This window comes from Cyprinodon variegatus, unplaced genomic scaffold, assembly GCF_000732505.1.
Source record: "Cyprinodon variegatus isolate N-32 unplaced genomic scaffold, C_variegatus-1.0 Scaffold445, whole genome shotgun sequence".
Classification (NCBI taxonomy): Eukaryota; Metazoa; Chordata; class Actinopteri; order Cyprinodontiformes; family Cyprinodontidae; genus Cyprinodon; species Cyprinodon variegatus.
Window position 1 is genome coordinate 575,528 of NW_015150898.1, and position 22,133 is coordinate 597,660.

Consider the following 22,133-nt stretch of genomic DNA (forward strand, 5'->3'; position numbering starts at 1 on the left):
TTTGGCTAAGGGTTGTTTAAATTAACAGGGTGTTGTTCCAAGCCAAAGAGGAAGGATGAGGCCTGAAAAGACATAAACAGTGGAAAGAAGTTTGCAGCTGGTGTCCAGCAGACCAGACAGATAAATACACCCCTTTAGCCAGACACTTGTTACTGTTTCACAATCTTAATCTAAAGCATCTTCAGTGTACGGTGTAGCACATTATACACAGAAGCACCCTGAGTAGTGATCGTACAATATTTGTCAAAATGACTGACAAACGAAGTCCAGCGGTGTGTCATTTAAGTCATTAAGCTACATAGATGGGGTTATAAAACAATATCCATCATTTTATTTAAGCTTCAGCTTCTCACCAGTTCAATAAATGGTGAGAAGGCAAGAGTGTGAATCAAAGAAGCAGTAAAGAGACCCATTGTCACTGAAGAATGCAGAATTATTTACCAAGTTTATTATCGGCCTTGAAAGCCAAAAATCTGGGTTTTATGGGAAAAGAAAAGCCATAAAAAAGTTGTGCTTGCAGTTTTGTCCCAAATCCTGTCTGGTGAGACTAAAACCTACCTTCTTGGTTAACAGAAAAAAAAAAGAAAATATATATATACAGCAGAAAACGTACACAGTTGACCACAACATTACTACACTGCGGCACGGCGGTGGCAGCTTTATCCTGCGGAAAGACTTTCATTTAGGAGGGACATGTTAAACAAAGGGCAATCCTGGTAGAAAATCTGGTAGATGTTGCAAAAGATATCGGTATCAATAACTGTTGCTGGAACATGACAAAATATAAACAAGTCAAAGTGTTTGAATACTTTTGCAAAGCATTGTGCAAAAAAAACAAAAGCAAACTTTTTGCAAGTAAAAATATAACAGCATATTCTTTTTTGGAATTGGCAGCAGTTGTTTGCTTGCAGTATTTCCTAAAGACTTTTCACATATTTTACCTCAAGTTACTTCATTTCACTAGAAAGCTCCTACTGATAACAAACATCCCATCCTATTTTTCAATGTACCAAGAGTTGAGGCTGAACGTTAAACAATAAGTCATTGTTTCCTCTACGAATCTCCAGCAGTAGTGGCAGATCGCTCTGCAGAGCTTTGTGGATGTCTTCAGTGGTGTGAACCGGCTGTCCATCTAGCTTCACTATAACATCACCCGGCTTGATGCCTCCACTGATAAAAAACAAAAGGACATAATTGTGATTATACTTATTTCTACAATTATAGTTTCCAGTTCGCATTGCCTTTTTAATGTATTATTAACCTATAAATATTTGGTCACTTTGTCACATTACAACAACAAATCTATTTGCATTTTAAATATGATATTATGAAATCGTCCATTGATTATCCAGATAATTTAAAGTTTTTCCCTCAAACTATTACTCAATATTTTTGTTTCAATGTATGATTCATACCATATTAAGCATGTATAATTTTGCTCCTCTATAACGTGATGTATATATAATCCTAATAGATTACATTAGTTTGTAGTTCTAATGTAACAAAAGGTGGAAAAAGGCTCAAGAAATATGACCATGTTCCCATACACAGTAAAGCTAACTATTTTACACTTATTTCTCCCAAAGTATCTTGGGCTAATTTAACAATAAAGGTGTAGATCTTTTAAAGCAAGTAATAAAAACATAGTGCAGCATACCTCTCAGCTGGACTGTTAGGTACGACCTGTTGCACTAAAACACCACTGCTGACTTCAGGGAAGTCCGGATCTTGAAGTTTCAGCTCTCTCATTAAACTGGAGCACAGATACAATCCATCATCACTAAACAATCATCTTACCCAGCCTGTGGTGTTTTTGTTTTGAACTCACACTTTGCTGATTGTCACCATCCTGATGCCTAAAAAGTATTTCTTCACTTCTAAAAGCAACCAACAATTATTGCATTTATTATATATGATCATAATATGTTTATCAGTAAAGCAGCATGAGCCTTTTTCACCTGTATCAGACTGAGGTTCCTCCTTGCGCCTCCTAAGCTGCTGGGTCTTTTCTGTCACATAGGCAAGAACAAGTGATTAACACATTGGTCAAAAAATAGTGAATAACTTCAGTTATTTCAAGAAATGACCCCTGCTCAACCTAATAGCCTTACCTTTGCTGTGTTTGATCTGTGACTCTGTGAGGAAGCGGCTGATCCTATCTGAGGGGATGGCGAAGGAGATCCCTGCTGTCACTTTTAGGGTGTTAATGCCTATGACCTCGCCATCCTGTAAGAAAATACACCTGTAGTACTGGACATGTGTCATGAATTATTCCCTGTTTCTTTAAGATTAAAGATTTTCTTGTCAAAGTATAATATGGTCCAGATAAATATTTTTGCCTCTCAGTGTTTTTCGTTGGGCTAAATTTTATTTTTCTTCCTCTCTCTGTCCATCGTCTGAGCATCTTTTAAGAAGATGTAATTTGTTAATCCAGTTTACTTTGAACCATGATTTACTCACGCAAAAAAAAAAAAACATGTTTAAAACTCAGGAAAAGGAGGCAGTTTTGTGTTTAAGCATAAACCACAGCTTTACAAAAACAGTTTCATTTTGGATCTTTAAGTATCTTTAAAAACAATGAAAAAACTGATACTCCCTTTGTCATTTAACTGCCTACTGTTACCTTTAATATCTTAGGCAAACGTGTCCAAGTATACGGTCACAGTCAAATACAAGCACTGGAGAGAAAACTAAAACTTTTCTGAAGGTTAAAGGATCTTCAGAAAGCCTGGAGAGCTCTTGATTAACTCTTATATGGATTGGAGGGCGATGATGGGTTGAATGCAGGAGTTTGCCATGCCCTGTTTGAGGGTTCATGCCCCAGCCCTGGATTTTATTTTAATTGTGTCCTTGGGCAAGACACTTCCTCTGCATTGTCTACTGATGACGGTCAGAGGGCCCGCTGGAGCCAGTGTACGGGAACCTCGCTTCTGTCAGTGAGCCCCAGGGCAGCTGTGGCTACAATCTAGCTTGCCACCATCAGTGTGTGAGTGAATGGGTGAATGACTGAATGAATGAATATAAAGCAGTTTCGTCAAGTCTCCTGACCTATAAGTACACGCCATTAACCATTTATATGCTCTGACAAAATAAATGCAAGATACTGTATGTAAGAAAGTACATGACATTCAACATGGTTGCACAGAAATGGACAGATGTAAATACATAGGTGCTTAAAAAAACATAAAAGAAATTTGATTGACTCTCCTAGTCATTTGCTGACAATAGTTTATGAGGAAAATTATGTTAATATTTTTGCAGGTTTGCCCACTTACAAAGAATGCAACGATCTACAATTTTAATCACATGTACATTCCAACAGTGAGAGACAGAATCCCAAAGAAAATTCCAGAAATTCACATCATATGAATTTATAAAAATTGATAACCATCTGATGAGGAAAAACAAGTATTTGACCCCCTACCAAACAGTATGTTGATATTTTGTAGAAAAGCCATTATTGGCTAGCACAGATGTCAAACGGTTTTTATAGTTGGTGACAAGGTTTGTGCACATTTCGGCAGGGATGTTGGCCCACTACTCCCTGCAGACAGCCTCCAAGTCGTACAGGTTCCGAGGTTGTTGCCTGGCAACTCGAATTTTAAGCTCCCTCCAAAGTTTTCCAATTGGATTTAGGTCTGGAGACTGGCTAGGCCACTCCAGAACCTTGATGTGCTTCTTCTTCAGCCACTCTTTTGTTGCTTTGGCAGTGTGCTTAGGGTCATTGTTGTGCTGAAACACCCATCCTCGACCTATCTTCAGCTCTCTCCCTGAAGGAAGGAGATGTTGGTCTAGAATTCCACGATACATGGCCCCGTCCATCCTCCCCTCAATACGATGGAGTTGTCCCGTCCCCTTGGCTGAAAAGCACCCCCAAAGCATGTTGTTGCCACCACCATGCTTGACGGTGGGGATGGTGTTTTTTGGGTTGTACTCTGTGTTCTTTGCCTCCAAACACGACGAGTTGAGTTGAGGCCAAAAAGTTCTATTTTGGTCTCATCTGACCACATCACCTTCTTCCAGGCCTCTTCTGAGTCGTCCAGGTGGTAAATGGTGAACTTCATGCAGGCCTGTACATGTTTCTTCTTGAGCAGGGGGACCTTGCGTGCACTGCAGGATTTCAATCCATGACGGCGTAGTTTGTCACCAACCGTTCCTTTTGTAACTGTGGTCCGAGCTGCCTTCAGTTGATTCATCAGTTCCCCCCTTGTGGTTTTGGGATGATTCCTCACCGTTTGCATGATCAGGAACACCCCACAAGGCGAGATCTTGTGTGCAGGCCCAGACCGAGGGAGGTTGGCAGTGGTGTGGTGCTTCTTCCATTTCCTGATAACTGTACCGACAGTTGATCTTTTCTCTCCAAGTTGCTTTCCGATTCTCTTGTAGCCCATCCCAGTCTTGTGCAGATCAACAATCTTGTCCCTGATGTCCATAGAAAGCTCTTTGGTCTTGCCCATGGTGGTGATGTTGGCTGCTGGTTGTTTGGGTGTTGACAGGAGTCTTTTATACAGGTAATGAGGTGAGGCAGGTGTATTTGATGTAGATTATTGGTTGGGATTGGGGCTGTGTCTTAAAGAAAGACTAACTGGCTTGTAGGAGCCAGAATACTTGCTGTTTGGTAGGGGGTCATGTACTTCTTTTTCCTCATCAGATGGTTATCAATTTTTATAAATTCATATGATGTGAATTTCTGGAATTTTCTTTGGGATTCTGTCTCTTACTGTTAGAATGCACATATGATTAAAATTGTAGATTTTTGCATTCTTTGTAAGTGGGCAAACCTGCAAAAATCAGCAAGGGGTCAAATACTTATTTCCCCCACTGTACATACATTTACTCCCACGGAAAAAATATATACTAAAAACAGAAGGATCAATTGATCAAAAAGATACTAGGTATTTATGAGATGAGTGTGCTCTTCAACAGGTTTAGTTGAACAGATTTCCAGTGTTGAGCTCTTAAACAGTTATACATGAGGAAAAGGAAGCATGGTAGTACGAGTAACAATAGATAAAGAAGCAGCACAAGTAATATCACAGTAACATTTAACATTCTAAAGATGATAAAAAAATATATTTTTGTGTATTTAAAATAGCATCAGAATTACATACACAATATCTAGAATATTATCTGCATAAAAATGACAGAATTTAGATCTAGTTGCTTATATAAATATGTTTAACACTCAAATTAATTAAAAGACTTTACCTAAATTATTTTAGCAAAAAAGGCTTGTCACTTTAATTCGATTTTTTCATTACTTTGAATGATTTAATTGTGAGAACTACCTCAAATAGGGTGCATAAAGATATAACTTACCAGGTTAACAAGAGGACCTCCAGAGTTGCCATACTTGTTTCAAGCATGATGGACGTAGAAAAGAACAAAAAAAAACATAGAAACATTAAATTCTTGGTCATAATCAATATGAATGTAAAATGATTATAAAGTGAAGCCCAAAGTCATTCATACATCTGGTAGATTCTGGTATAAAGCGATTTTTTAATTTGTCTAACATGTTTCCTTTGATTTAAGGTTATAATGTTCTGAAGTTGCCCAGCCTTAAATTGGACTTGAACCTTGGTTGAGAATTTGAAAAGGGAGCTATAGATTAGGACGATGACAAGGAGGCCTTACAATCCCAAAGACTTAGAGCTTATCACCAAAGTTAACTCTAAACGTTTGGATTATTGAACAATGCATTCGCTGAGGTGTGTGTTTGTGTGCTCACATTGATAATGGCATCAGTCTGGATGTAGTCCATGTCCGAGTCCTTGATGCCCAGCTCTTTACCATCTCTCTGAGCAGTGCTGACGATGCCTGTAGTCACCGTGTTCTGCAGGGCGAAGGGGCTGCCGATGGCCACGACAAACTCCCCTGGTCTCAGGTTAGCTGAACTGCCCAAAGAGAGCACCTGGAGCTTCTTCTGTTTTCCAAAGGAGAGCGAGATAGAGAAAAAAAAAACTAAAAGAGTGAAAAATGCAAGTGCCAGAAAAACATTGTGGTCAGGAAGTCAGGGAAAAAAAAAAAAAAAAAAAGAAAGAATCCTTCTAGAGATGAGGAGAGAAAGGGAAACACTTTCATGCAAGCAAAACAGCCAAAGTATTTGGGATGTGGGTGTGAGAATACACACATTAGTGCTGGAGCATGACTCAGTGTTTACCAAAGCATTTCCGCTAACTTTCTGAAAGCCTCGCAGGCATGTCTGTTATGTAGCTGGGTTAGAATTTTCATGCTAGCTCGATAAACAATCGCAGAGGTAAATGAATAGACCAGAAGCCATCCACGCCATCCCGCTTACCTGTGGATTGATCTTGATTGTAGCTATGTCCGCTTTCCTGTCTACATTTCTGACTGCAGCCTCATAAGCATCTCCATCGTGGAGTTGGACTCGCAGCTGCGGCCTCCCGGTCACTGAGCCAGTAGTGGTAACCACGTGAGCGTTGGTCACGATCATACCCGAGTGAGTCACGATGAAACCAGACCCACTGGACAGACGCACATGGCGGCCAAACAGGGGATGACTGCACAGGGGAAACAGAAGGAAAAAGGTTTTCTCATTTTATCTTCTGATTTTATATTTGAATGGTGCTGCAGATAGTGAAGCTAACAACATTTCAACATCAGGAAGAAAGCAGAAGAAAGCAGTACCCTGGAAAGCTCAAATTTATCTGTATGGAACATTTGGTTAAACATCGAGATTTGCTTTAAATCTACTCTAAGATTTCCCACCTTACAAACAGTTCGATGTGGACGACCGCAGGGACTATTTTCTCCACGACATCTGCGATGAAGTTGAACTTGTACCGAGGGCTGCTGGAACGGGTTAGAGAACGACCTGAGAAAACAAGCTGCATTATACACAGAAAAGGCTGCAGCGCAAACCCCAACTTCCACATCACTGCTTTTGGCTCTTGGGGACCGATCTATTGCTGTGCTGGGCTGGGGTTGGCACATATTAGATTAAAATATACCCATGTCCTTCATTATCCCTGTCAAAGTCTTAAAACTTGAGAAACTATGTTCACAGACGCTCCTCAACCATGCTGATCATATTTTAACTGTTTTGCAAAGATTTTGTGACATAATTTTCACTATCTAGATATGCAACGCGGGTGGAGAAATACCCAAAAAGCTTTCAGCTGGTACCAAACACTATCTACTGACTCAGGAGGAATGAATACAAATGCATGCCACACTTTTCAGATAGTTACTAGTAGAAAGTATACAAAGACATTGTTCCCTGTGGCCTAACATGACTGTTAGGTTAATATGCAGCTTGCAATTGTCCTTAGGTGTGAGTGTGTGTGCATGGTTGTGTGTCTCTGCGTTGCCCTGCGGCAAACTGGTGACCTCAACTTTTGCAAATAAACTGCTGGAGATAGGGACCACTGTGACCCTGAGTGATGAAGTAGGAGAAGTTTTAATTATAGAAACTTCGCCAATTGGACGTTGAATCTAATTTGGTGATGAAGGACTTTTGCTGTTCTATTATAAAATCAGTATTTTGAGATAAGAAAAAAAACACATCTGTGAGAGTGATCAACATGTGGTGGTAAGGGTTGCTCTTCATTAGAGTCACGTTTCTAATTTCCATCTTTTGAAATCTCTGAAAATGATTAAAAGCACTTAATAGTTTTAAGTATTCACAGACTGACACTGAAAATCTACCAGGAAAAATAAATAAATAAATAAATAAACAAATTAAGACAGATATGCAGCTGCTCTCCAACCTCATGTTACACCAAGCCCTTTGTACTCAGTCAACCTGTGAAATTCTTCCAGAAACCTTTAAATTTATCAGGATGTTATTCCTGTTTGGAACTTTTCTGCCATGCTTTACAATATTATCGTCCTTTATAGCCCATGCTTTACATATTCTGGGTTATTTGAGACATAACCCTGCATGATTTAACCATATTCTGCACATATTACAGCAGAATGAGTCCTTGGTTACTTACTCCCTGCATCTCCCTCCTCACTGCACACAGCAGATTGGGCACAAAACCGGGAAAGTCAAATATTTTTTGCACAGCAGTGATTTCAAACTGTTTTTGGCCTCACCATATGACTAATGTAAACAATAATAATAATAATAATAAACATTCTACAATATTGGTTGTACACTTCAAATAGCTTCAGAAAAAGAGACATCTTTTAAGAGTGAAATACCTTCTTTGCATCTGTCACTTTTCACTCTACAATTTTTCTGTCAAATACTTTTATATTTGCATTACAGTTAATATGAATCAATAACACAGTTGCACTGTTTGTAAAAGACAAATTATTATTTTTTTTTTTTATTTAATATCAGATGTCCCAGCAGGTCCTACCTGCACCCAGAGCTGAGCAGGGTCCTTTGTGCGCCTGGCTCACCGCGGTTCTCCCTTTCAGCGCGGCTCTTCTATTGGCCGCTTTCAGCTTACAAACGCTGCTGTAGGTTTTCCCATCGCTGCCGCAGACCTCATGGTCCTGCTTGCACCGGCAGACCCCCCTGGAGGCGCCACGCCGCTTTTCTGCAGCAGCGACCGAGCGCGCCGTGCACTCCAAGCCGTCCCCGCACGGTAAGTCGTTCTTGCGGCCGCAGGGGTCCCCCTCTCTCGGTGAGCACACCAGGCAGCAGCCGCACCTGTCCGGGACGTAACCACCGGGACAACTGGGGCTGGGACAGGAGCTCACGTCGCACCTGGAGGCGCATTTATCCGAGCGCGCAACTTTGGGGAGGCCGTGCGTAATGGAGATAAACACGGCTGCCAGTGAGAAAAAATGCATTATAACGGAAAACAAGAGATCGGACGGAAGGATCTCAGTTTATATTGTCATGTTAGTTTTGTTAAACCAAAAGAAAATGAAAAAAATACATAAATATTACAAGTCAGCATCTAGTTCCCTTTGCTCGCCAAGGTCTCCCAAGAAGCTGAAGTTTGACTGAAGTCATGTCTAGGTCTATATGAAGCTCCAAAAGCTCATGGTCAGTCATCCGTGCCAGCATAGCCTATATTTTCACTGCTGTGGTTTTTTCGGAGTTTTTCTTCCCAGAAACAGATATTAGGAGTGGTTTCTAGCACCATCTAGTGGACACAAAACACACCAGCAGTTTCACATGTCCAGAAAGCCCCCTACACAGCGGACATGGTTGGGTCAGTGTATTTGTTTTACTTTTTGTTTGTTTAAGGAAAGTATGTTTTGTTTTTTTTTGTTTTTTTTGGGGGGGGGCTAACATTAGAGAAGTAAAAGTTCAGGGCAAAAGTTCATCATTTTACACATTAAGAACCCTTTGGAATTTTTAAATCATAGGTAACGGAAAACTGCAAATTTGGTTGCAGTTTCTGTTCCAATGCTTATCTTAAATTATTTATCATTAATTTATTTCTGAGGGGTCTGGCTGGACCTGCACTGTCAAGACCCTTCACCTGCATAATGCACTGTCAGGACGTTTTATTCGAAGCCTTCAGGAATAGCACTGAGCATATGATTTTATTAGAAGACATCATTTTTTGCATGGGGATTTCTCACTTAAATGTGCCTTTTCAATTCTTTTCCCCCCACTTAAAGACTAAGAAAACAATGTTTTATCATAATATTTGTTCTTGTTCCTTTCTTTTCTAAAGGTGCTCAGATAGATTAAAATCAATAGACTGAAATGACCCAAGTTTTATTATTTATTTATTGTTTGTTAAATATTCAACTATCATACAATCATTAAATTGGAATAAAAATGTCAAGATTCATACATAAGAAAACACAACAGCATCGAGCATGAAGAGAAACATTGTCTTAAATGTCTTCTTTTTGTAAAAGAATATTTTACAAAGAGGAATTGTTATCCCTCAATGCAGGCGGTTCAAGAGAAAGCTGCCAGCAGTTAAACACATGCCAAACCACAAATACATTCATTGTTCTGAGAGCAATCTCTTGTACTGAAATGTTTCGGAGATAGGATCTGTGTGTAAACCGTAAACAGAATACATTCAAGCCATGTCCCCCCCCCCCTGCCCCAACCTCAGGCCACTCCTCTAAATTCAAGTTTAATCATAAGTCTAAGCTTGAGGCTTCCTTATAATTCTTCAAAACAAAAACATTTGGCAGTACGTAGGTTTAAAGACACTGTCAAGATTGTGGTTTTAGAAAATAAATAAAGGTTACAGTGGGCTTTGACCCATTTGAGTGTATGAGCTAGAATACTTCTAGCTGTGAAGGTGTACGTGTGTTTTACACAAAGTATTCATCCAAGGCAAAGGAAGTACTTTGGAGTTTTAATCCAGGTAAGGACAAGTCCCAAACTGCAGTAGAAATCCCTTTATGGAGAGCTGCAAACCAGTTCCTTAGATTAACCCAAACTTTTAAACTGCTAATACAAGTGGACTTTTTTGGCAATTACTCCCCTAAGACCTGGTTTTAAACTTCAGTAGATACTTTGAGAGAATTTCTGGAAAGAAAGGGAAAAAAAAAAAAAGGAAAAATGTAGCTTTCCAAACAATGAACAAAGCCTCCATTGTGAAAAATCTGATTATTAAAAAACCCAAATGACCTTAGGGTTTTTCTGACAGGAAATCAAGGTATGCTAATCTCTCCATGTTACACTTTTTGCTAAACTCCTTTCACAAAATTAAAAGTAAACAGCATAAACTCTGCTTCCCTTCAAACATTTATTTGATGTACTTTCTGCTTGCTGGCTCTGCTTCTTATCCTCTGATAGTCTGCCCTCCTCCCTCTTTAAGGACTGATGTTGGAACAGAGCAACAAACTTTCCAGAAGTCTTTCTAGTTTTCCTTCTTAGGCTTTTCGTTCTACCAAGAGGAAAAAAACGGTCTTTTGCAGTGGAAGGTTTGTGTGAATGCGTTGCCGAGCGTAACAACCCGTCCTTGGCCGCCTGAGCGGCTGCGCTCCACCACCACACGAGGCATCTGCACCAGCTGGATGGGGCTCTTGCCATCTTTAAGTGCCTGAGTCAGGTTCAACACCTGGAAGGAGAATAAAACTAGATTGAAGCATCAACAACAAACAGCTAACTGTGAGCACAAAACAAAAGAAAAAGATAAATATCTGCTGCTTCACAGCCCATCCCCTTTGCATGCATCCACGTTCCTTTTAACAAACTAAACTGCTGGAATACTTGGTTTAGTAAAAAAAAAAAACTATTCAAACTAATTATAAAATGAGAAGTTAACATATGCACTTTCTCCCTTTTCAATGCAATTCTTTAACAAATGAAGTTGTAAGAGTTGGCTGCCTTTAGAGCTTAAAAACATCTGGGTCTAATATTAATGTTGTTTAGTGTTTGTTGCCTTCCTCCTAAAAGACTGATTATTTTAGAACATGTGTAAAGAAATGCATCATTATTGTCTGCAACTTTGTAGCACAATTAATATTTTATCCAGCCAAAAGGAAAAAAAAAAAAAAAAAAGACAAAAATAAGGATGGAACAGTTTTGGTTGTGCATCCTGGAGGTACGTATATTTATGTAACACACACTGTATGATATTGGGCCAAAACAAGCCAACATGTTGGATTTCCTGGAATTGCGATCGGAGCAGTTGCAACATTTTACAGAGAAACTCCATATCAGTGTAAACATGCAAACCTGAGAGGTGGCCATGTGAACTAGCATGGACCTTTTGTCATAAGATTTCACAAAAAAAAAAAATAGAATAGAGGTTAGAAAACCAAGATAGTTGTTGTCTTATTTGTCTGATAAGTTGATGCCAGGGTTTAAAAGCAGAGGGATTTGCTAACCATTGTGTTTTCTGACATGTAGTAAACACTGTTAAAATGCAAAACATAATATCTTTCCCTCAATTCTGCATCAAATACATATCAGATTGTTGTGTTTGTTCCACTGGTTTAAATTTTAAAAGGTGCAGAAATAATTATATGTTTCCTGCAACTCTTACTACATTTACTAAGAACAGATTATGATTGCTCAGAGCTCTGACATATAGACTCCTGGGAATTCATTATAAAAGCAAACAGGCAAAAAAAAAAGAAAAACAGTAGCAGGTAAACCAGCGGAGGTATAAATATTCATCCTTGATCGAGGATTAAACTCACCTGTCCTCTCATGACAGACATCTGTCTCTCAAACATGGTTTTATCAAAACCTTTATCTGCCTGAAACCAGAAAAAAGATCACTAACATTAGCATGTATGCTGTGGAATGAATACACACATCAGCTTTGTGCTGAAACATGTTTGATTTCTACCTTGAACATCTCATAGAGGTCCTCACAGAGGTCCTGGACGAAGTTCATGTCAGAGAGGCGGGACAGCACCAGGTCTCTGGTCTCCTGGGAGAAGGGCACCTTGGCCTGGGGAAGCCATGCCCAGTGGAAGGGGTCTAAAAGTAGAGCACAACCGCCAGGTTTATTCAATTCTGCACAACCCAGCTGGTTTTTTATATAGTGAATTAACATTATGAACAAAATCTGAACAAAAGTCCCCCTTTGTCTTGAGTAAAAGTAAATTTCTGATTACAAGTAGCAAGTTAGGGGTAAGTGGATAGTCAACAAAATGTCAAGCAGCTCATCTGTCAGGTTTCCCTATTTTTCCTTAAATTTCTTTAACAAAGTTATCATCAACATAAAGCGTTACATAAGTTTCAAACATACATGCTCTCCACTCATCTGGGTGTTTAAAGGGGAAGGCCAGGCCATTGTCGATGGCTGCTATCTTGATGCAGGAATCATTCCCCAACCACTCGGCATCCTGAAATGCAATCAACAGCATCTTCAATGATCATTTTTTAAGTATTATAAATGCTAATTAGACAAATTATACACATTAATCATCATGACTGATAATGACCCATATTAGCTTTAATCTGGCTTTAACAGCCTTCCATGGTAAAGCATTGCTAACATTAAATTCAGCTTATTTATATAGCGCCATTCACGTCACATTATCTCAAGGCACTTTACAGGGACAAATTTAACCAGATCATACAGTCAGATTGGTTCAAAGTTTTCTATTTTAGGAAAACCAGCTAACTGCATCGACTCATTGACTTGAAGGCAATCCCTCATACCCAGCATGCTTGCAGTGTCAGTGCAGCGGACAATAGAGCCTACCTTCTCGCTTTCATCTACCTCTCCTGGCTGCTCATACTTGATCAACCAGTTGTCATTTCCACGATCTGAACAGGAAGAAAACAGAATAACACACGTTTGCATTGCATAAGTGCTTAAGGAACATAGAGACAACCATTTACAGGAGAGAAGGTGTAAGGGGCCAAGGAAATTCAAGCAACTTGCAGGGTTGGTAAACTTTTTAGAGCATTTGTAGTAGATATAACAACACATTCTTTAATGCCTCAAGCCAAACTCTCTCACCTGTGTTTCTGATGACATAATCCAACACAACCAGTCTCTCAAACTGGGACTGCAGCTGTTTCCTGATGTTCTCCGGCAGAGGTTCCGCCTCAAAGCGCCGCAGCCAGTAGTCGGCTTCGCGGTAACCTTCAACAAACAGCTGAAAGGAGCCCACCTGGAAAAGAAGAAAAAAAACAAAAAGGAAGCATGTGACTTTTTTTTTAATGTGTAGCAAAACAAACAACATGTTTGAGTACACATCAGCTTTTAAAAGCAGGAAGTTCACCGATGTTATAAGTTGGGAGGTAGTGATGCAACGGGTGAACTTTTAAAACATCCGAACTGTTGCAAAGAATGGAAACAAACTGTTTATTTACTGCAAACATTTTCACAATAACTTCAAAACTTAGGGGAAGCCCTCAGGTGCAAGAATGTCTGAGTTGATCACTGAAAAATATGAAACTGTAATTAAAATGGTTAGTTCTCAAATGTAAGCAGCTTTAACAATATTTGATGATCCTACCCTGCTGATAACTGATTCGATTAGCGCCAAAATTCCAACAAGGAAACCATAACCGGTGTGTTTATTTACTTTTTTTCATAAAGGCTGATATAAAAAAAAAATATATATATATAATAATAACTACAAAGTAAGACACAATGGGCTCATGTTGTTCATGCTAATTTAACTTAATAATGTTGAGTCTCTTGATATTTTCAATTTTCTCTATGCACATAAAGAGATGTAATAATGCTAATTAGTTTTAACTTATTTTGGGTATCTATACATCTGATTCAATTCCTTAAAAAATGCTTCTTTTAACTGGCCCAACAAATAGTTTGTGATAAAGTTAATTCACTTTTTTGGTGGCAAAGTGGGAGCCTAGAGTGCTTTAATACAAATAACTGGTGCTAAAAAAAACCCTGAACACAGGAAAGATTAACTTCACTAGTATTAACGTAATCCATTTGAAGATGACATACTCATTAAAAAAAAAAAATAATAATTAAGAGGCCTTTTTTTAACAGAGTATTTTAAACAATTATATAAAGACAACTAACATGATTAAGATCAGGAAAGTAAAGTCTGGATGGAGGTGATAGTCTGTTACCTTAGGAGGAAGGCCCACTCTGTGAAACCGTCGTCCCACCTTGGGCACTTTTTCTAAGGCATACTTCTTCCCTCTGGACTTGGCTCTGTCTATCGCGCTGTAGTGGAAGGTCTCGCTGGCTAAATACACCACCTGACAGACAGGAAGGAATTTAGCTTGTCTCATTAAAGATAAAACACAAATCAGATCGTTTTGAGACAGATTCAAAAAGGTAAAACACTGACAAAAAGAACCACGGACAAATTAATCCAATCGGCAACATTCAGGTTAAAAAGTCTTTGAATTGTACAGGTGCGTTTTAATAACTTTTCGTCATCAAATAGTTTATTTCAGCAATCCTATGAAAAAATTTTATGTGATAACTATATGTGTATATATGTGTAATTATTCATTTAAGATTTTCATTCAGAGCGACCAAAATGCTTCTTTTTACTAGAAGTAATATCAATGCCTGGCCTAATCTGAGGCCTGAAAGTGATTAGGGCGATGGTGAAGAGGCTTCAAAGCTGAAACACATGGAGCTCAACAACAATTATCTTTATTCTATTAATTAATGGGAAGTAGAGATTGACTGATGAAGGTTTATTTTATAATTCATCAGTTTGATATCAGTCTACTATCAGTCTAATATGCAATGAGGATTTTTTTTGGGCCATACTTTCTTTTTTAGGCTGATCCTATTTTCTCTTCCTCCCTCTACATGATTAAAAATGACACAATGATAAATCTGACAAGGATCAATTTACACAAAAATAAATATTTATCAACAAATTGAACAAATGGTTGGTCTATCTTTATTAAAAGGCTTTAAAAATGGAAAGATGATATTCCCGAGAAATGAAAATAAAAACTATTAAAAAAAACTTTATTTCCTTTACATTGTTTTATCTTTAAACAAACATGTTCCTAACATTTTAATCAAATCTTTGTAAATAAAAAAACTTTAAATTTTAAACCCAATTAGGGTTTAAAGTTGGTGAAAATTCAAAATTCTGAGTCTTAGAAATGTTTTTAATTCAGTCTAAGGTCCAGAGTGAAGTTTCTGCTGTCTGTGGTTATTTGGACCGTTATGTCACTCTGGTTAATCAAGATCCATGTAGCTGTCCACCAGAAAAAATAAAAACATGGTGCTTTTCTCTGTTTTCACGCTTTAAGCTGTTTTCAATCTGCAGCAGGAAAACTGCTAATAGTTCCCATCACTGTTCTGATGAACGGGAACGTTATAAGAGACCACCTGACCAAAGATTACAGGTTCTGGACCAGGAGGGCTGTTATTTTTCAGGAGAAGAAGGTGTTTCTTAATTGTTCTGTTCTGTGATATAATGGATTATTAATGTTTAACAAACCATAAATATCTGAATTAATGAAAGCAAATGAAAAAAATCACTTTGATTGATTAACCCAAACATACGGTTTCATTTCTTACGAATGAAATCTAAAAAATATTATTTCTGATGACAGGCTAGTAGGTTGTTTTTAGAGGACATTGTTTGTAATGAGAAATGTACCTTTGTTTTCGGCACCACTCCAAGACCGAGCTTCGTGTCAACCAGGGAGGCCGCAGCCTCTGAGAGGTAACCCTGATTGGGCAGCAGGCAGCCTCGGCCAAAACAGCACGGACAGCAGAGCTAACAGCAAAGGAAACAGAGAGAGGTTTGCAGCGGTCATAAAAGTCTCAAATATGACTGGAGTCTGAAACCATGTTGAACAGTGTACCTTGTGAAAATATTTGGTCCATTTTGGGTTCAGGTGACCATAAGGTTCCTCTGACTTTGGTTTAAAAACACCAATGATTTTCTGAAGACATAAAAGTGAACATTATGAAAAGATGATGCTTAACAAGGTCTGCTAATGTTACCCGCAGAGCAATTAAAGAAATGACTTGAATTCTGTAATTCTGTTTCATGTAATTTGAAAAGAAACAAAAAAAAGAAAGCAAGAAGTGATAGCCAACATCTGTTACTGTTCATAGATAACTTTGCTTTCTCTTTAAATGCCTTATAGAACAATTGTGCATCCTTACAATCTGTTATATAAAGAGTTTTGTGAAGCAAATACCCTTGTGTTGTTGGGTTCTGGGTGTAACTTTACCCCTTTTGGGTCTTTAACAAAGTAGCTCCCGCTGGATCCTTGTGAAATCCTTTCAGGAAAAACACCGCTCTCTATGGCTTGCTCTGCCCTTAAGATGAAATCTGCAAACTCTGGATCTTCTGGAAAATGGTTGAAGTCCCCACTGTTGGTACCTGGTAGGAGAATAATATCAAAGAGTCACCAAATGTGCAGCAAGCAAACAACATGTGCCATCTTACTTTATTTAATCAAAGGTTTCTGCATGGACCTTTTCACACAGTCATGGAAAAAAATTCTATGTCAATCAGTTTTTTGTTTTCTTTATTTTATTCTCCAGGTAATATACCATTGAAATACTAAATTGAAGGAAGCAAGGGGGGTCTAATGTTTCTTGACTGTACATATATACAAAAGTCAAATATAATGTTGTAAAGGCCAGAAAACACTCAAGAGTCCTAAAATCAAACCAAACAGATCTGACTTTTTGCAACCCAAAGCTAAATAAAGAAGATACATTAAAAGTTCATTTTTAACTACAGCAAGCAGCTCAAGTGGGAAGATGGGAGTTAGAATGGGCTGCAGGTGCATAAAACTAACTGTATAGAATTTGCTGTAGATTAGATTATCAAACAGATTAACAGTAACACTGTCAAAGCATCTATAACCTTCAACTGATATATAGAAATGTATCTCCGGATACCAGCTGAGTATCTTAACTTTCTTCCAAACCATACTTCTGTTGCAAAACTATCCATTTGCTTTTTAGGACATGATGTGTTGGGAAACAGCAGGGAAGCTAACTGCAGAGGGTCAGAGTTTGAGCTTTACTGTAGTGCAGTTTCTAACCCAGGAGTAAAACTGGGAAGGACTCTTTTGAGAAAAGTGAGACTTTCACAAAAGGTGCATTAGCCAATATAAAGCAGTAGCAAGTAGTATTAGTGAGTGACGATGCACACCTGTGGGTAAGGAAGCAACACAGCAGGCAGGACCAAGAGTAGAAAGTATGTCTAAGCCGTCTCTATTGTTGTGCTTTCATTTAGAGATTTGTCAGCATAGTTCAATCATCATTGTCCAAAATCAAAGTCAGACTTAAGTTTTCTATTAAGTTCTTTTAAATTTCTAATTAGGATTCATGTTTGTTAGCTTTCCAAACTACTGTCCTTTTTGTCCTTGGTGGATAAATCATTGTTCAATTTGAATTTGACTGAAACGCTCCTGGGATTAGTTTCGTCACGGGTGGCCACAGTCTTATCTGACTTTTAAGCTCACAATTTCCTGTTAACTTACAACACATTATGCTGCACAAGTACAAGAAAGTAAGTAGCCTCTCAGTTTCAGGTGAATCGATCACAGACACGTCACCCCCACAGTAGCAATCAAACCATATGAATTATATTATCACCTAGCAACTCATTCCCAATAATAGGCTGTGAAGCCACTTGTTTATATGCCCTGCTAATTATTACTCCGACGAAAGCACCTTTCACATGACATGACACATTCCTACGTCTTCCGCTTGCAAGTAGCAGAACACTCAGCTGACATGGAGGGTGTGTATGCTTTGCATCGGTCCCAATGTGTTACAGTGGCATGCAGGGAGAAAACAAAGAGATGTAGAAGTGGAAAAGCGGTTAATGGACCGTCCTCTGAAGAGAAATGGAGAGAAAAATGGTAACTTTGAAGCTTAAGCTTCACTTAGGAAGAACATGGGTGAAATAAAAAACAAAAAAATCATAAGGAAAAGTTAGAGAAAAGATGTGTTTTTATTATTAAAGATGTGGTAAAAGGTAATATTCTATCTATGCTTGCTTTTTGCACAATCTATGACTTAACAACTGTTTAGAGAAATGCAATACAAACATTTTGTAATAAATAAAGTTACACCTATAACACATATCTGCATATAACAGTGTGTTTTTTTTTTATCTAGCCAAATAACTCCAAGATTCTAAAGTGACAGACTGACTCATATACAAGTCAGTAGAGGAAGATCGCTGGGCTGACACTCACAACCAAAGTTCATTACAATCTTCCACGTGTTATTTTCTGGTGACCTGTGACAGTGATACAGCAGGTTTGTTGGGTGTTTAATTAGAGCACAGAAACAATATTAGTGCGGTAGTTGTGTTTATTCATGGCATCCAATGGATAGTGAAATGTTTACAAAATAAAAAAAAAAATAAGTAAATGTATTGGCTAGAAAAAATAAATAAATAAATAAAGCAGTGGGTATCAATATCGGCCCATATCTCAAAGTCAGTGAGTTCCTATTTCAAACCATACAAGTTAAAAGAAAATATATTTATTTTAAGAATAACTATATTTAGCTTCCTTTTTTAAAGAACGACCAAAGCTTCTAACACTGCTAACAGCGTCTCCTTTCTCTCTCCTACTGGCTTCAAAGGGAAAAAAAGCCTGAGTGGACATGAAAACAGTATAGATCCTTCCTTTTCCCTCTATTCTTACTTTTTTTAGCACAAAACACCACAGACTGTGAGTCGGCCTGGAAAGTGCCCTGATGCATATTTGATAACAGTCTCAGGCGCCCGGTTTAGCTTTTAGGGAACGGAAAGCTCTTTTGTTTGCAGCATATTTATGAAAAGCTGGAGAGTCAGAGTGATGTGTAAAATAAGTTAAGGAGTAACAAAAAAACAAAGCTAAATAAAACCATTTCAACAAGATTCTAGTGGAATTAAATCCTTACAGCACTGGAACTAAAACAAAGAAATACTTAATCACTTTTATGGTATTTTGGTGAAGATGGACTTAAACATTTCACACAATTTAGCAGAGTTTTAATTTCACACCACATCTGTTCTAAAAGGCCACAGAAATTTGTTCACAGCAACCTTCCATTTGAGACTGAATCTCTGTACCTGCGGCCTAGATTTCTGAACCTGATTAAAAAAGGGTCCAACAATAGATTTTAACTATCAGAGGAGACAAGCAGAGAAATAAAAAAGATCAATAAGAGGTATCACCATCAGAGCATCGTTGCATAGGACCAAAATGGCGGAGAGAGCATCCAGCGGATCAAAACGTTCACCGGAAGATGATCTTTTGCCAAAATGAAGTTCTCTAGCTCAGCGTTATAAAGTAAAGAGTATCCTACTTCTTCCCCAGACATGTTCCTCACAAAGGTGATGCTGATGTAACATGTTTATCCTCTGTAAATCTACACATACGAGGCAGCGGGTGAAAAGCAGAGGGGAAAGGGGGAGTCAAGGCCAAGGTGTAACTGTAGTAGAGGCATCACTTGTTACACATCTTGTTTTGGTCTACAGAGATTGCTCAAATGTCCCATCTGGGGGTGAGCCTTTCCTCTCTCATAATGTAATGTACTTCTATATCAAAGTGGTATAAAGACACAACTATAGACACATTAATCAGGTGTTTGCCACAATTTATATAATTATTGATTTATTGGCAAGTGTAAGTAGCTGACACATGGTTAATAAGTTAGGCTATCTGCTATGCACACATGCACAACCTTCTGACTGTGTTATGGTAATATAAACAAGAAGCAGCTAATCAATTACATAAGTGAAGGAAAGCAGTGTTTCAGGTGACATCATTTAAAAGTAAATCACACCGTTATCTGGATGCATTAGGGAAAAGATACACAGGGGCAAAGTCCTAGATAGCTATTATCTACTGCCAAAGGAATACAGAGTACTGAGGCCAGATGTCAGCATGAAGTTCATAGATTTAAAAATAAATAAATTATGGCTGTTAAAATATAGACAACAACAATGACACCACTGCATGTCTTATTTTGTTTTTTTATTCCTAAAGGAGCCTTTTAATCCTGTGGAGGGAGTGATCAATATTCCCCAGAGTGATTGCATAACATTTACATGGATTTGAACACGTTTCATTTATGGCTCCCTTCAGAAGAAGCACTTTACTCTGCGTAGAGATCATCTGGCAGGAAGTGAAGAGAACTCTGCTACTTCCCGTTAAAAAGAAGGAGCCCTGTTTAAGTGAATTCATCAAAACAATTACCTGGGGAAGCCAGGGTGTCTTTATCCGACGACGAGCTGTGTCTGTTCCGCCTGCTCCGCTTGTCTCGGGCCCCCTTAGGAGAAACCGAGCTTCCTGCTAGGCAGGGTAACAGCAGCGCCTCTTCGCCGGAGCCGTCCGTCTCTAGTTCGGTTAAGACGCTCTCTCGAGAGTCCGATATCCGGACAGCGACTCCAGGGTTGGCCGAATGCCCCAGTGCTATCCGCCTGTTGTCGAATGAGGGTCCTATGGAGTGAAAGTTTGAATCCAATTCGGAGACTGCTGCTGCCTCCCCGGTGTCCAGCACGGGCAAGCCGCTTTCTGTCTCCGTAGGGTCGCACTCTGACATCATTTTGCTCCTTTTATTTATAGATTTTTATAGTTAACAAAACGAACGTTTACGGTTTCTCCTCTTCAAATTATCAATATTTCATTTTTGAAAGAATAACATGTTTAAAGAAGAACGTAAAGCAAATTATCATCATTTGAAAGCAGCTACTTTCGCTCACCCCTACGCCAACATTACCAGTCGTCATCAAGCCTTTTTCTTTCCTTCCTAGTTACCTATCTGCGCATGCGCAGTACGATCCATTCGGTTGGTCGTGGTTGCCTTCAGGTGCTCTTTAGAATGTCGGATTTCGAGGAATTTAAAGAAGCAAGGACTCTGTTTGCAATTGTTAACAGATTTACTCGTTTTGTTTGTTTGTTTTTTTAGGCACTTTTTTTTAAAACCAGTCAACTAGCTTCCACTAGTTTTCAATTTGTTTCTATGAATTCAATATTTTTGGCATTAATAAAGACTAACTTACTTTTTCGTCAGTTACAAGCGTTTCTGTTCAAGATAGGGCCTACAATTCCCTTACTAAGCTAAATTTTATTTCATATATCATAAATACCCTACCTACAGTATTTCATACCTGCTACCTACGTTGTTGGCATTAAAAACCCCTACATATAAAGGAAATTAGTACAAATTGGTTTTAATCGTGTAATACATCTTTACATCTTTGATTGGATGTATAGCCAGACGAAAAATAAACAAATAAATCAAATGTCGGCGAATGTCAAGAAAATGGATTAAAATTTCAAACAACTTCATTGATGCCTTCACTGACCATCAATTATCGTCAATTCAACAGAAAAAAATGTGAGTTACACTGTCGGCCAGCAGGGGACGACGCTAACTCACAAATTCAACTGGATCTCTAACAAACATCATCGCTCTAGAGTTGCAGGTGTCTCTCTGAATGAAAATAGTAATGTTTAAAATGTAAGGCAAATTTAACTGCTGTAGTAACCTAAACTTTTCTGAATGTTTTTTGCAGGCAATACATGCATAGCATTTACACAAAGAATGACAAATGGATATTCTTTTCATAAAATATGTTGTTACTTCAAAAATATGATTCAATCCCTTTAAATAAAAGTTTGGTGACATTAAACTTAACTGCTTTGCAGGTAGCTTTACAAAATTAAAAAATAGGAAAATATAGTTCCTATTGCAAAGTTTGCTGACCCCTAATTTGGAATTTTGTAACATAATGCTTGTTTTTGTCCTGTTTATTCAAAACCCAGCATACTGGTTCTCATATATATATATATATATATATATATATATATATATATATATATATATATATAT

At 38.3% G+C, this 22,133-nt stretch overlaps 2 protein-coding genes across 3 annotated transcripts; both read right to left on the reverse strand.

The window, feature by feature from the left end:
* Window positions 1–624: 624 nt before the first annotated feature.
* On the reverse strand, window positions 625–8,950 carry LOC107093755 (serine protease HTRA3-like). The gene is made up of 10 exons (XM_015389004.1): window positions 8,334–8,950; window positions 6,733–6,838; window positions 6,302–6,524; window positions 5,732–5,926; window positions 5,320–5,352; window positions 2,112–2,226; window positions 1,959–2,009; window positions 1,829–1,877; window positions 1,658–1,753; window positions 625–1,170 (listed from the first exon to the last, which is right to left on the reverse strand). Exons 1-10 carry the CDS (start codon window positions 8,770–8,772, stop codon window positions 1,002–1,004), a joined length of 1,476 nt encoding a protein of 491 aa, XP_015244490.1. The 5' UTR covers window positions 8,773–8,950; the 3' UTR covers window positions 625–1,001.
* A 703-nt stretch (window positions 8,951–9,653) lies between these two features.
* LOC107093768 (phosphatidylinositol 4-kinase type 2-beta-like) lies at window positions 9,654–21,040 on the reverse strand. Of its 2 annotated transcripts, none has more exons than XM_015389032.1 (11): window positions 20,495–21,040; window positions 16,511–16,662; window positions 16,136–16,216; window positions 15,928–16,047; window positions 14,420–14,551; window positions 13,329–13,482; window positions 13,068–13,132; window positions 12,609–12,705; window positions 12,204–12,337; window positions 12,052–12,111; window positions 9,654–10,964 (listed from the first exon to the last, which is right to left on the reverse strand). In XM_015389032.1, the coding sequence occupies exons 1-11, from the start codon at window positions 20,841–20,843 to the stop codon at window positions 10,791–10,793; spliced, it is 1,518 nt and encodes a 505-aa protein (XP_015244518.1). In that variant the 5' UTR covers window positions 20,844–21,040; the 3' UTR covers window positions 9,654–10,790. The 2 variants fall into 2 exon arrangements, with proteins under 2 accessions (XP_015244518.1, XP_015244517.1); XM_015389031.1 differs by having other exon boundaries at window positions 16,478–16,662.
* Between the last annotated feature and the right edge of the window lie 1,093 nt (window positions 21,041–22,133).